The sequence below is a fragment of the Athene cunicularia genome (genome assembly GCF_003259725.1).
Source record: "Athene cunicularia isolate RWA chromosome 24 unlocalized genomic scaffold, athCun1 chr24_part1, whole genome shotgun sequence".
NCBI classification, from domain to species: domain Eukaryota; kingdom Metazoa; phylum Chordata; class Aves; order Strigiformes; family Strigidae; genus Athene; species Athene cunicularia.
In genome coordinates, this window is record NW_020799132.1 from 5,392,755 (window position 1) to 5,403,933 (window position 11,179).

An 11,179-nucleotide genomic window follows, 5' to 3' on the forward strand; every position below is an offset into this window, starting at 1 on the left:
GGCCCGCGGTGCCCGCAGGTGGATGGGGCCTCTGCTTGCGCTTTGAGGGTCTGCGCCACGGGGATGCCCATGGCACCACGGCCTCACTGGGCTGCCCGCAGGCACTGTCTCAGCCCTGTTCCCTCTCTCTGCAGAGCTCCAAGGCAGTGCAGGGGTTGACCGGCCTGCGAAACCTCGGCAATACGGTGAGTGCTTACCCAGGCACCTGCCTGGGTGGCCCCCGCTCACGCTGCGCTCTTGGGCACGTCTCTGGGGCAGTGAGGAGCCCCGTCCCTTTGCCTTGCCTCCAGCACCCACGCTCTCACCCCAGCAGCTCCCTGCACCCCCTCCCCGACGGTGCTGACTGAGAAAGAGGTTCCTGTGCTCTGCACTGCTTCATCCCTCTCCTCTACCCACCCACCCCGGGTGTCCCCCTGCCACCGCCTGCCTCCCTCTGCCTCCCGTTGCCATGGTTTTCTCTTCTGCCTCCCCCAGTGCTTCATGAACTCCATCCTGCAGTGCCTGAGCAACACCAAGGAGCTACGGGATTACTGCCTGCAGAACCACTACCTGCGGGACCTCAACAACAACAGCCGCATGCGCACCGCGCTCATGTCAGGTAACTGTCAGCGCCGGCTCCACGCCCTGCGGGGTGTCCTCGCAGCATGTCCTTGCTCCCCTGAGCCACCCAGGTCCTGGGGGACCCCCGCCCAGAGGGCAGTGCTTCTCCCCCTCAGCCTTGCTGGGGCAGGCACTGTGCTGTGTGCGCCCAGGCAGTGGGAGGATCGGGTCCCCTCTCCAGAGGGGATGAGGACGGCCGTGGGGATCTCGGAGCAGGGTGCTGAGCGGTCCCCTGGAGGGCACTGCGGTGCCATGCCGCCAGGGCTGGCTGCGCTGCTGACCCGCCTCTACCCACAGAGTTTGCAAAGCTGATCCAGCTCCTCTGGACCTCATCCCCCAACGATAGCGTGAGCCCCTCCGAGTTCAAAACGCAGATCCAGAGATATGCCCCCCGCTTTGTCGGCTACAAGTAAGTGGCGTTGGTGCGGGGATGGCAGGAGGGAGCTGAGCCCCTGACGCCACTCACTGGCCCTGCCCTGTGTCTTGCAGCCAGCAGGATGCACAGGAGTTCCTGCGGTTCCTCCTCGACGGGCTGCACAGCGAGGTGAACCGTGTGCTGGTGCGGCCACGGGCCAGCACGGACACCCTGGACCACCTCCCGTAAGTGCTGCCTGGGCCGAGGCAGCGGACGAGCCCCGTGGACGAGCTCGCTGCCTGCAGGCTCGGCCCAGGGACGGTGCCCACGGGGGTCCCTCTGGGCGGGGTTGCAGGGACTGACATCCCCAAGGCCACGCTTAGTGCCTCTCTGCCTCCCCGTCTTTTGCAGCGATGACGAGAAGAGCCGCCAGATGTGGAGGAGGTACCAGGAGAGGGAGGACAGCCGCATCGGCGGTGAGCGGAGCCATGGGGAGAGGAGGACAGGGCTGGGCTGGGAGCGGGGCTGGGAACTGAGGGTCTCACCCTGCTTTGTCCCATCCCCATCAGACCTCTTTGTTGGGCAGCTGAAGAGTTCACTGACCTGCAGCGAGTGTGGCTACTGCTCCACAGCCTTCGACCCCTTCTGGGACCTGTCCCTGCCCATCCCCAAGGTAAGGGGTCCCCGCCCACCCCTGTCCCCCTGCCCCACACACCCTGTCCCTGACGCACGCTGTGCTCCCACAGAAAGGCTACGGGGAGGTGACTCTCATGGACTGCCTACGGCTCTTCACCAAAGAGGACGTGCTGGATGGGGATGAGAAACCGGTACGGGCCATGGGGCACGGGGGCAGGTGGGCTTGCCTGGGGGCAGGCTGGGCCCCTTTCCCTCCATGCCTGTGTTGCCAGGACTGTGGGCTCAGTGCCTGGTGGGGCCGGGCTCTGCCCTCACCCTCCTGCTTGTGCTATTTGTCCCCCCACAGACATGTTGTCGCTGCAAAGCCAGGACGAGGTGCACAAAGAAATTTAGCATCCAGAAGTTCCCCAAGATTCTGGTGCTCCGTATCCTTCAGGCGGAGGGACAGGGACAGGGCGTGCTGGTGGTAGGGGGGGAGGCAGTTCCTCACAGGTTCCTCTTTGTCCCTTGGCACCTTGACGTGACCCCCCCAGACCTGAAGCGCTTCTCAGAAGCCAGGATACGAACGAGCAAGCTCACCACCTTTGTCAACTTTCAGCTGAAGGACCTGGACCTCCGGGAGTTCGCCTCACAGAGCTGCAGTGAGTCCCTCACGTCCCGCAGGGTGCTGCAGCCTGTGGTGGGGGGCAGAGGCACGGGGGGGTGGGAGCTGCAGACATCCAGGGTGCCGAGATCCCCCCCTGGCCCCAGGTGTGTGCTGGCATGCTGGGGGGCAGCGGGGCAGCGGCTAAGCGCCACCCTTGCTGCCCACAGACCACGCCGTTTACAACCTCTACGCCGTCTCCAACCACTCGGGCACCACCATGGGGGGACACTACACGGCTTACTGCAAGAGCCCCGTCTCCAGCGAGTGGCACAGTTTCAACGACTCCCGGTGAGGCTGCGCGTGGGACAGGGGTGGCTGCGGAGTCGGGGTGAGCGGGGGCCCTCCTGCCCAGGGCATCCCGGTTCCTCTTGCTCACAGCACGTCTCCCCATCTCCGCAGTGTTACCCCGATGTCATCCAGCCACGTCCGCAGCAGTGATGCCTACCTGCTCTTCTACGAGCTGGCCAGCCCGTCCTCTCGCATGTAGCCAGCCCTGCCTCCCCGGGGACCCCCTGTGCCACCCCTCAGAGCCAGCCCCTCTGGGTTTCAGCCATTTGCCCCCCAGGTGCAAGAGGGAGGTGAAGAGGAGAGACCTCGAGGTGACTGCAGTGGGAGGCTGGGGGCAGCCAGGAGCAGACCCCGGGCAAAGACACCCCAACTCTGAACTGAGGAGGACAGCCCACAGCAGGGCAGGGCCCAGGCAGCTCAGGCACCTCCTGGTCACTGGCATTTGGTTTTTACCTTGGGGTACGTTTTAATTTCTCTTTTTTTTTTTTTTTTTTTTTTTTTTTTTTTTTTTTTTGCTGGTGTGTAATAAAAATACTGAGCAAGGGACTCTGCAGGCATGGGGCTGCCTGCCCCATTGGCTCAGCCAGGACCTCTGCTCCCCTGGGGGAGCACCCAGAGCTGGGAACCCAGGAGAGCCTCCCGCATCCCTCCTGACCTCTTGGCACTCCCGTTATGCTTGGCCGTCCCGGAGGATTCGTGAACTGCTCCCGGCCTCCTCCTGGCACTTCTGAACCTCCTCGCAAAGGACCCCAGCCCTTCGGATGCCTCTGTCCCATCTCAGGCAGCGTCTCCCCACCAGCTGCCCTATACACACTCCTCAGAGCAGCCTGAGTTCAGGCCCAGCCTCACGGACAGGAGGGAGAAAAATATTTTGTGGAATTTATATGTATTTATAGTGGACTTCAATCAACCTGGAGCACCCCGCCGCTTCCTAGCTCTCCAGGGACTTGTGCCGGGGGATGCTTTGGGTAGGTTTTTACCTGCCTCCTCATACAACGGTGCCTTAAACCATTTAGGGGAGCAGGAGGCCATTGGCGTTGCACAGGACTGTCCATCCTGCGGAGGAGAGGAAGGGGAGGACAGTGGCTTTCCGGGACCATCTGCAATTGGGGCTTTCTCCTCCCTGCGATCAGGAGCCCCCCTCGGTGCCCAGGGATGTGCGTCCCCACCCGCCCTGCTGCTCTGTCCTCCAGCTAGCAAACAAACGCCAGTGGCCTTTTTAGCCTTTTCTCTAATTTATTCTCCTCCCCATCCTGCCTTCCCTGAGGTGCAGCAGGAGGAGAGATGGGCCTGACCCAGCACAATCCCAGCCCCAGCCTGCAAGGCAGCTACATCCATCCCAGCAGCGCACCCCGCTTCGCCCTCACCGGCCCTGCGGGCACCGCCTGAGCGCTCTCGCGCCGTGAGCATCCCGCCCAGCGCGGGGCATCCCAGCAGGGCTTGGGGAGGGCAGGCCAGGATGGAGGGGCTGCCCACGGCAGGTACCGGACTGGGGCAGCGTTGCTGCTTGGCAGGTGGCTTGTTTACTGTGTAAGCAAGATGGGCGGGAAGCGTCTCGTACAAGGGAGACTCATGCAGGAATAAATTTGAGCTTGAACAGAGCGCTGCCTACATGTGCTTGTCTCCGGGGGGGCAGGTGAAGGACTGTGACTCCAGCAGCAGGAAGGAAACCGCCACCAGTGCCAGAGCAGCCCTGCCTGTGCCCTGCTCCAGAGGTCTAGGAGCACCCGTGCCCTGGGGCTTGCCTGGAGCAAGGGAGACGTGGGTGCCCGCGGCAGTCCCTCTCCTCCAGCCACCCGCGATGCCCGGAGGCAGAGGGAGCCTTTCCTCCCGCTCCAGCCCTGCGGGGCTCCCCAGTGCCCATGCTCTTCCCCCAAAGCCCCTGAACAATGGCCCCTTTCTCCCCTGCTTAGGGTTGGAGACGGGCCCTGAGGCATTAAGGGGCAGCAGGAATGCAGGTGGTGGGGCGCAGGCGCCCGGTGCCAGGGAGGCACGAGGGGAGGAGGGACACGGTGAGCCTGGGCTCCCCAGCACAGCCCCTTGCGTGCGGCTCTGCCCTGGCACAGAGCACGGCAGCAGCCGGCAAACCCAACGGTGCCTCCGTGCACCCAAAGGCAGGGTCCCCGGCAGGACGGACTCCCAGAGGGGTGGGTGCGAGCACACCTTCCCCTTTAAGACGCTGGTTCTCCGTGCCAGAGCCTGACCTCGGCATCCTCAGCTGAGCTGGATTAACGGGACGAGGGGGAAGGGGCCTGCAGAAGGGACTGGGGCTGCCGGCTTCCCCGGGGCTCCCCGCATTGCAGCGCGGCGGGCATGGCCATCGGGGTTCTGGGGGGTCTGGTGCTGGGGTGGCACATGTAGGCGCAGCTGGCACAGCTGGCACTGCCACCGCCTCTGTCCCGGTGCGTGGAGCCGGGGTCCCCACGCTGCTCCAGGGCCAATGGGGGCAGCTGGGGAGGAGCGGGCAGGGGAGCAGGCGGCTGTGCTGGGGGGCAGAGCGCGCTGCGGAGGCTTTTAGCCAGGCTGCGCTGGGAATCGCCGGTCGCCATGAAAGACTTCACCGAAATCACGCTTTGCCCTGAGGCTCTGGACCACAGCAAGGTAGGGCTGGGGGTGTGGGGGCCACCTAGGGTCCCCACCTAGCCACCCGCGGGTCCCCACAGCGTGTTCCCTGTGGTGCCACCTGCGCTCTCGCTCTCCTGCAGACCGAGTTCTGCAACCCTGTCTTCGAGGGTGAGGAGCCCCGGGCAGCATCAAGCGCCGAGCACCCATCAGATGAGGACGGGACCAGCCCCGTATCACCCCAGGATGGCCTCGGTACCAGCCTGGGGGTTTGTACAACACCCCTGTCCATGGGGCCACCAGGAACAGCCGTGGGTCTGGGAGCAGGGTGGTGGGGCAAGTTCCCTGCTCCGGGACTGCTTAGGGGCCTCACGAGCACCCTGGGGACAGGAGGTCAGGATGTGCCCAGCCAGGCTCAGCCGGCGGGGCAGGCAGGTGGCAGCGTGGGGGTATGGCTAGCAGCACCCCGGCTCTGCCCGCTTTCCTCGACTTCCCGCAGGCCGGCAGCTCTGGGGCCAGGCAGACTGGCCGTACCGTGCTGACTGCAAGTTCACCTGGCTCTGCGTGGCTCTGATGAGCGCTGTCCTCCTCTTCCTCATCGCCCTCCTGATGGGCATCGTCATCCATCGTGAGTGCCAGAGCAGGGGGGGGCTGGGGGACGGGCTGTGGTTGTGGGGTGGGGGACACAGATCTGGCTCAGAGTGGGAGAGGGGCACAGAGAGGGCATCCATCCTGCACAGGACCTGCCGGGGTCTGCCCGCTGTGGGGAGAGCGCAAAGGGGATCTTCCTGGGAGGTGGCAAGGTCACCGGGCCCTGTGAGAGCTGTGGGGGTCCCCTGGGACCTGCACCCCCATGGGGCTGGGTGGGAGCACAGGACACGGGGCTGGGTGGGCTTCCTAAGCCCCTCACCTGCACTGCAGCCACTTCTCCCTGCTGGGGCTGAGCTGTCCCTGCTCTTCCCTGGGCACAGAGCTGACGTCCCTGCAGCCACCCGGCACCCCAGGCACAGCCCTGCCTGCCCGTGGCACTGCCGTCACCGCTGCAGCACCCACCCGAGGGGACCCCCCGGCCTCCAAAGCAGCTGCCACCCCAACCCAGAGCTGGCTGCCCGCAGCCAGCAAGGCAGCACCGGGTAAGTCCCGTGCAGGGCGGTGTGCCGGGACAGCGGTGCCCTGCAGCACCAGCTCATGCCCATGCTGTTGCCCCGTCCAGCCTGTGGTGGGACCCTGCGCGGCCCCGAGGGCTCCTTCAGCTCTCCCAACTACCCCGGTCCCTACCCACCCGACGCACTCTGCATCTGGCACATCGAGGTGGGCCCTGGCCTCGCCATCCAGCTGAAGATGGAGACGTTCAGCGTGGAGGGCACTGCCTCCTGCCTCTTCGACCGCGTGGAGCTCTACGAAGAGCAGGGGCCCAGCGGCATGGATCCTGCCCCGGCTCGGGGGGGCCCCACCAGGTAGGGCCCCTCGTACCCGGGGAGCGTGGCAGTGCAGTGGGGAGGGGGCAGCATCACCAGGGCGAGCTGCATGGCCCCTTGTCGTGCCCCCAGGTTTTGTGGCAACATGGCCCCCCCGACCTTCAACACCAACTCCAACCACCTGCGTGTCACCTTCGTCTCCGACAGCAGCGTGGGCGCCCCAGGCTTCAGTGCCCACTACCGTGCCGTGGCCCCCAGTGAGAGTGAGTGCTCCCACCCCCGGGCACTGCCAGGACTCCTCGCTGCAGGCAGGCAGCGGGGAGTGCCGGGGGGGTCTCCCATAACACCCGGGACACTGGGGCAGGGGAGGGTGCCCAGTGGGATGCCACCGCCAGCCCGGCCGTCTCTGCCTGCGCTGCAGAGAGCTGTGGCTGGGACGAGCACGTGTGTGACCAGGGGCTCTGCCTCCACCTGGGCTTTGTCTGCGATGGCTTCCACGACTGCGCGGACAAGAGCGACGAGGCCAACTGCAGCCTGAAACACAAAGGTGGGTCAGGCCCCCACCTGCAGCCCCCAGCCCCCGTGGCACCCAGCCAGAGGGCACGGTGACGGGCAGTGGGAGATGGAGGGCGGCGGGGGAGAGGGGAGACGGAGTGAGGGGAGAGGGGCGGGGAGCGAAGCTGCATGTGTGTGTTCCTCCAGAGTGCGGGGGGCCGCTGACTGCCTTAGAGGGGCACTTCTCCACCCCGAGCCATCCCCAGCCCTACCCACACCAGCAGGTGAGAGAAGGGATGCTGGCGGGATGGAGGCGGGAGCAGGGTGAGGGTGTGAGGGCGAGCAGGGAGGAAGGCAACCTCCCTCCCACCGGGGAGAGCTGGGGGTGCCCCTGCCCGGCTTCACAGGTGTCGGTGGCTGCCCCCTGCCCTGCAGCTGTGCCTCTGGCAGATCTCAGTGCCCGTGGGCCACGTCATCGACCTGCAGTTCCACAACTTCAGCCTGGAGACACACGAGGACTGCAGCTTCGACTTCGTGGAGGTGCACGACAGTGCAGGCACGGGGGTCGCCAGCCTCATGGGCAGGTACAGCCACCCCCTGATATCTCCAGTCCCGCTGCACCAGCACTGGGCTCTCGTGGCTCAGCTGAGGAAATTGAGGCACAGGGCAGGCTGGTGAGGAGACACTGGAGGACAGAGTTTGGGGAGGTGCTGGTTGGCCCCGCTGCCCACCCTGACCCCATCCCTCACTCCACAACCCCGGCAGGTTCTGTGGCCACCAGCTGCCACCCACCCTGACCTCCTCACGCCATGTCATGACCATTCTCTTCGTGGCAGACGAGGGAGTAGCAGACGACGGGTTCTTCGCCACCTACCAAGCCCGCAATGCCACAGAGAGTAGGTAGCCAAGTAGGTAGCCCCCTAGAGGGCTTGGGGCTCTTCAAGGCAGACTGGCTAAATCCCTGGAAAGAACTGCTCTCACCCCACAGCTGACCCTGCTTGGAGCAGGAGGTTTGGCTACAGGTCCCTGGGGCCCCTTCTCACCTGAATTACCCTGTACCCGAGTGATCCTCGCCATGGAAACGTGGCCTGGAGGGGCTCACCTGCACACAGGCACCATCCATCACCTGAGGGCTGCCCCCAAATGACCCAGGCAGGGAATCTGGGACCCCGCTAAGCTGGGCCAGCGATGGTTACCTGTGGGCATGGCTGCAGGCGGCAGTGCTCTGCAACCGCTCACCTGGATGTCCCCTGCCCAGTGACCAAGAAGAGTGGAGGCAGGGGTGGTCAGTGTGGGAAGAGGCTGACTCCTAGCCACAGTCAGCCTGTTTTCTGCCCGTGCCCATGCCTGAGCCTATGCCCTTCTGCACTGGCCCCTCTCATCATACAGAGACCTGCAGCCCCTCAGAGTTCTCCTGTGGAAACGGTGAGTGCCAGGCGCTGGAGTCCGTGTGTGACGGCTGGCATGACTGCCCCGATGGTACCGACGAGCTGAACTGCACCGGGGTCTCCTACCCAGCCTTCGGTGAGTGCCACCCCTGGGCACTCCACTCAGCCCCCCCTGAGCCCACCTGGCCCAGGTGACACACTGGCAGCTGCCACATGGCTACCATCAGCCCGAGGCACGCCTTGGGGGCATCAGTGCTGCTATGAGAAGTGAAGCACCTCATCCTGGGGCAGGGTCTGTCTGTGAGCCCGTGGCAGTGGAGATGTGCCTGGGACTGGGCTACAATGCCACCTCCTTCCCCAACATCTGGCTGGCCATCCCGGACCAGGAGGGAGCCGCTGAGGTGCTGCAGGACTACCAGGTAAGCTGCCCCGGGGGCTGCACACGGGTCCGCTGACCCACATCACCCCGTGCCAGGCTCAACACCGCTCTCCCGCAGACGCTGATGGAACTCGCCTGCTACCAGCACCTCCGCCTCCTCATCTGCAGCCTCTTTGTGCCCAAGTGCATCCCGGACGGTGGTGTCCTGCAGCCCTGCCGAGCCGTGTGCCTGGCCGCTGAGCTGCAGTGCCAGCAGTCCCTCGGCCTCCTCGGCATCCTCTGGCCCATCAACTGCAACATCCTGCCCGACTCCAGCGACCCCATAGAGTGTTTCCAGCCCTGACCCAGCAAGAGAAGAGCAGCAGGGGCTGAAGCAGCCTGCCCAGAGCTGCCCCTCCACCCCAGATGTCCCTCCCATCATCCTCCTGTTGCAAATACCCAGCTGCTGGGGTGGCCCCCATCAGCAGCACCCCATTGCCTGCCTCCTCACCTGCCCTGGGGTCAGCCCCCTCTGCTCAGCGCTCAGCACAGTGCCTGGATGCCATGGGCTTGCCCACAGGACCAAGTCCCTAGAGAGCAGGTGCCCCTTCCCATCCTTGCTACAGGGAAAGGCTTGTGCTGGAGGGGTTGTGCCCACAGGTTGGAGCTGTGCTGGGGACACCACGCAAAGTCCCCCTGCCAAGCAGCAGGATGGTAGCAAGAGGGTTGGCTCTGCCTCCCCAACCTCAGCCAACCCCAGGTGTGTTGGCCAGAGCTGTGCATGGTTCCTATCCCACTTCTGTCTTTCAGCCTCTCCAGGCTGTGCACAGCCTCTTCCCCACAGTCCTCAGGCAGCTGCTAGCCTAGCAGGGGAAGGGTTAACTCTCCCCGAATGGAGCAAGGCTTCGCCAAAGTGAGCCAGGCTGCAGGGCTGCCCAGGGCTGCCCATGTCCCACAGCCCCAAAGCCAGCAGAATAAACAGCGTGAGGAGCTGACAAATTTGATGGAGCAGGTGGCTTATTTGGGGAGGGTCTGTGTGTGGGTCCTGCCAGATCCTAGGGGAAACTGAGGCATGGGCCAGGGGAGGGAAGACAGGACTGGGGGAGGACCTGAGCTGGAATGGAGGGGCACAGGGGAGACTGTCTGCAGCAGGGACTGGGCTGCTGGCTGTGCCCCCAGTGGGCTGGGGGGGCTTGCAGGGCCCCAGGGGGATGGATGGGTCTCAGAGGGAGTCAGGCTGGCAGCCCCATGGCGCAGGGACATAGCAGGGCTCTGGCCCTGCCACCTGAGCTGGCCATGCTGGCTTCAGGCCACCCCAATGGTCACAGGCCTGGCAACACCCCGTGGCCACAAACCAGCTCCCAGCTGGCCAAAACCAACAGCCTCTTCACACCTCGGGAGAGAGGAGGCAGGCGGCTCCCTGCCAGCACTCAGCCGGCCATCCGGGACAGAAAGTCTCCTCCAGCAATGTCACCCACAGCGCTGAGGGCACTGGCACAGGGAGGAGAAAGCCAACAGCGCCAGCATGCTGCCCACTGCCCTCACCCACCATGAGCCCATGGGAAAGTCCCCTGCCCGACTGGGGTTACTGGGAGCAAGGCCCACTCAGACCAGCACCACCCTGCCCTTGCCGCCAGTACGACACCGCTGTTCCCGCACAGCCCCCGCTCCCCTGGGGCTGAGCCCACCAGGCTCCTTCTCTCCTCACATGTCCCAGCTGCTGGGAGCTGGCTGCAGGGCACGGGGACTCCCCCCAGCCACGGCACCGCCCGCTGCTCCCCGTCCGGTGTCCCCTGGATGCCCTCGGTGCTGGAGCGAGTTAAAGGCAAGCTGGGAGCGCCCTCGAAAGCTCTGCTGCGTGCTCCCCAGGGCTCGCCCTGCTTCTGGCACGGCCGCGGCGCTGCTCTGCCTGCACTTCCACCTGCTTGGCCCCCCCGGCTGGGTCCTGCACCCCCCCACGGGTGCTCCCGGGGCTGACACTGCCAGGCTGTGTGTGCCCTGCCTTCCCCTTGGCTGCCAGTCCGGGGACCCCCACACCCCGCGGGCTCCTTCTTCCTTCTGCTGCCCCAACCTTGCCTGTCTTGGCTGGCTTTCCCTCCCTTGGCCTTTCTCTTGTCCCGCTTGCACTCTGCTGCCTGTTTCCTCTTGTTTCCCTTCCCTCAGTCCTGCTGCCCGGGTGCCCAGATGTGTTCAGCCAAGAGACTTTGCAGCCCATGTCCCGTTGCCAGGCTGTCTGTCTCGCTCTCCCTTCCCCCTGCTTAAAGCACTTCTGACACCATGGGATTATTTTTCTTTTTCCCCTTGTCTTTGTAGTTTTTGGCTCCCAAGGCCCTTGATTTCCTTTGGAGTTTGGGAGGAGAGACGTGAGGAGGAGGGAGGGGGGGGAGGCTGCCTTTCCTAGGGCCTTCGTCAGAGCGAAGCGGTCAGGAAGAG

The 11,179-nt window shown here is 65.0% G+C and overlaps 2 protein-coding genes across 5 annotated transcripts in view; both read left to right on the forward strand.

Annotated features, from left to right (window-relative positions):
* Positions 1-2,844, forward strand: part of USP2 (ubiquitin specific peptidase 2) — a 9,245-nt gene extending 6,401 nt beyond the window's left edge. Inside the window, exons 3-13 of the mRNA XM_026863690.1 lie at positions 135-185; positions 475-598; positions 898-1,009; positions 1,090-1,200; positions 1,367-1,431; positions 1,525-1,628; positions 1,702-1,782; positions 1,938-2,016; positions 2,125-2,232; positions 2,405-2,525; positions 2,637-2,844. Coding sequence (XP_026719491.1) covers positions 135-185; positions 475-598; positions 898-1,009; positions 1,090-1,200; positions 1,367-1,431; positions 1,525-1,628; positions 1,702-1,782; positions 1,938-2,016; positions 2,125-2,232; positions 2,405-2,525; positions 2,637-2,724 — 1,044 coding nt within the window. The 3' untranslated portion in view covers positions 2,725-2,844. The remainder of the gene's footprint in view (positions 1-134; positions 186-474; positions 599-897; positions 1,010-1,089; positions 1,201-1,366; positions 1,432-1,524; positions 1,629-1,701; positions 1,783-1,937; positions 2,017-2,124; positions 2,233-2,404; positions 2,526-2,636) is intronic.
* A 1,927-nt stretch (positions 2,845-4,771) lies between these two features.
* MFRP (membrane frizzled-related protein) lies at positions 4,772-9,777 on the forward strand. 4 transcript variants are annotated; one of them, XM_026863687.1, is made up of 13 exons: positions 4,772-5,126; positions 5,231-5,342; positions 5,587-5,715; positions 6,059-6,220; positions 6,301-6,544; positions 6,638-6,768; positions 6,927-7,052; positions 7,208-7,284; positions 7,451-7,584; positions 7,766-7,896; positions 8,390-8,524; positions 8,680-8,807; positions 8,886-9,777. In XM_026863687.1, exons 1-13 carry the CDS (start codon positions 5,073-5,075, stop codon positions 9,108-9,110), a joined length of 1,788 nt encoding a protein of 595 aa, XP_026719488.1. In that variant the 5' UTR covers positions 4,772-5,072; the 3' UTR covers positions 9,111-9,777. The 4 variants fall into 4 exon arrangements, with proteins under 4 accessions (XP_026719488.1, XP_026719487.1, XP_026719489.1 ...); XM_026863686.1 differs by having other exon boundaries at positions 7,436-7,584; positions 8,886-9,776; XM_026863688.1 differs by lacking the exon at positions 5,231-5,342 and having other exon boundaries at positions 7,436-7,584.
* The last annotated feature ends 1,402 nt before the right edge of the window (positions 9,778-11,179 follow it).

What these genes read in the sequence shown, in the direction of transcription:
- MFRP (XM_026863686.1), top strand. Translation starts at nt 5,073, where the DNA reads ATGAAAGACTTCACCGAAATCACGCTTTGCCCTGAGGCTCTGGACCAC. An exon ending in AGCCCTACCCACACCAGCAG is followed by an intron (nt 7,285 to 7,435) that starts GTGAGAGAAGGG and finishes CCTGCCCTGCAG; the next exon opens with CTGTGCCTCTGGCAGATCTC. An exon ending in GGTCTCCTACCCAGCCTTCG is followed by an intron (nt 8,525 to 8,679) that starts GTGAGTGCCACC and finishes ATCCTGGGGCAG; the next exon opens with GGTCTGTCTGTGAGCCCGTG.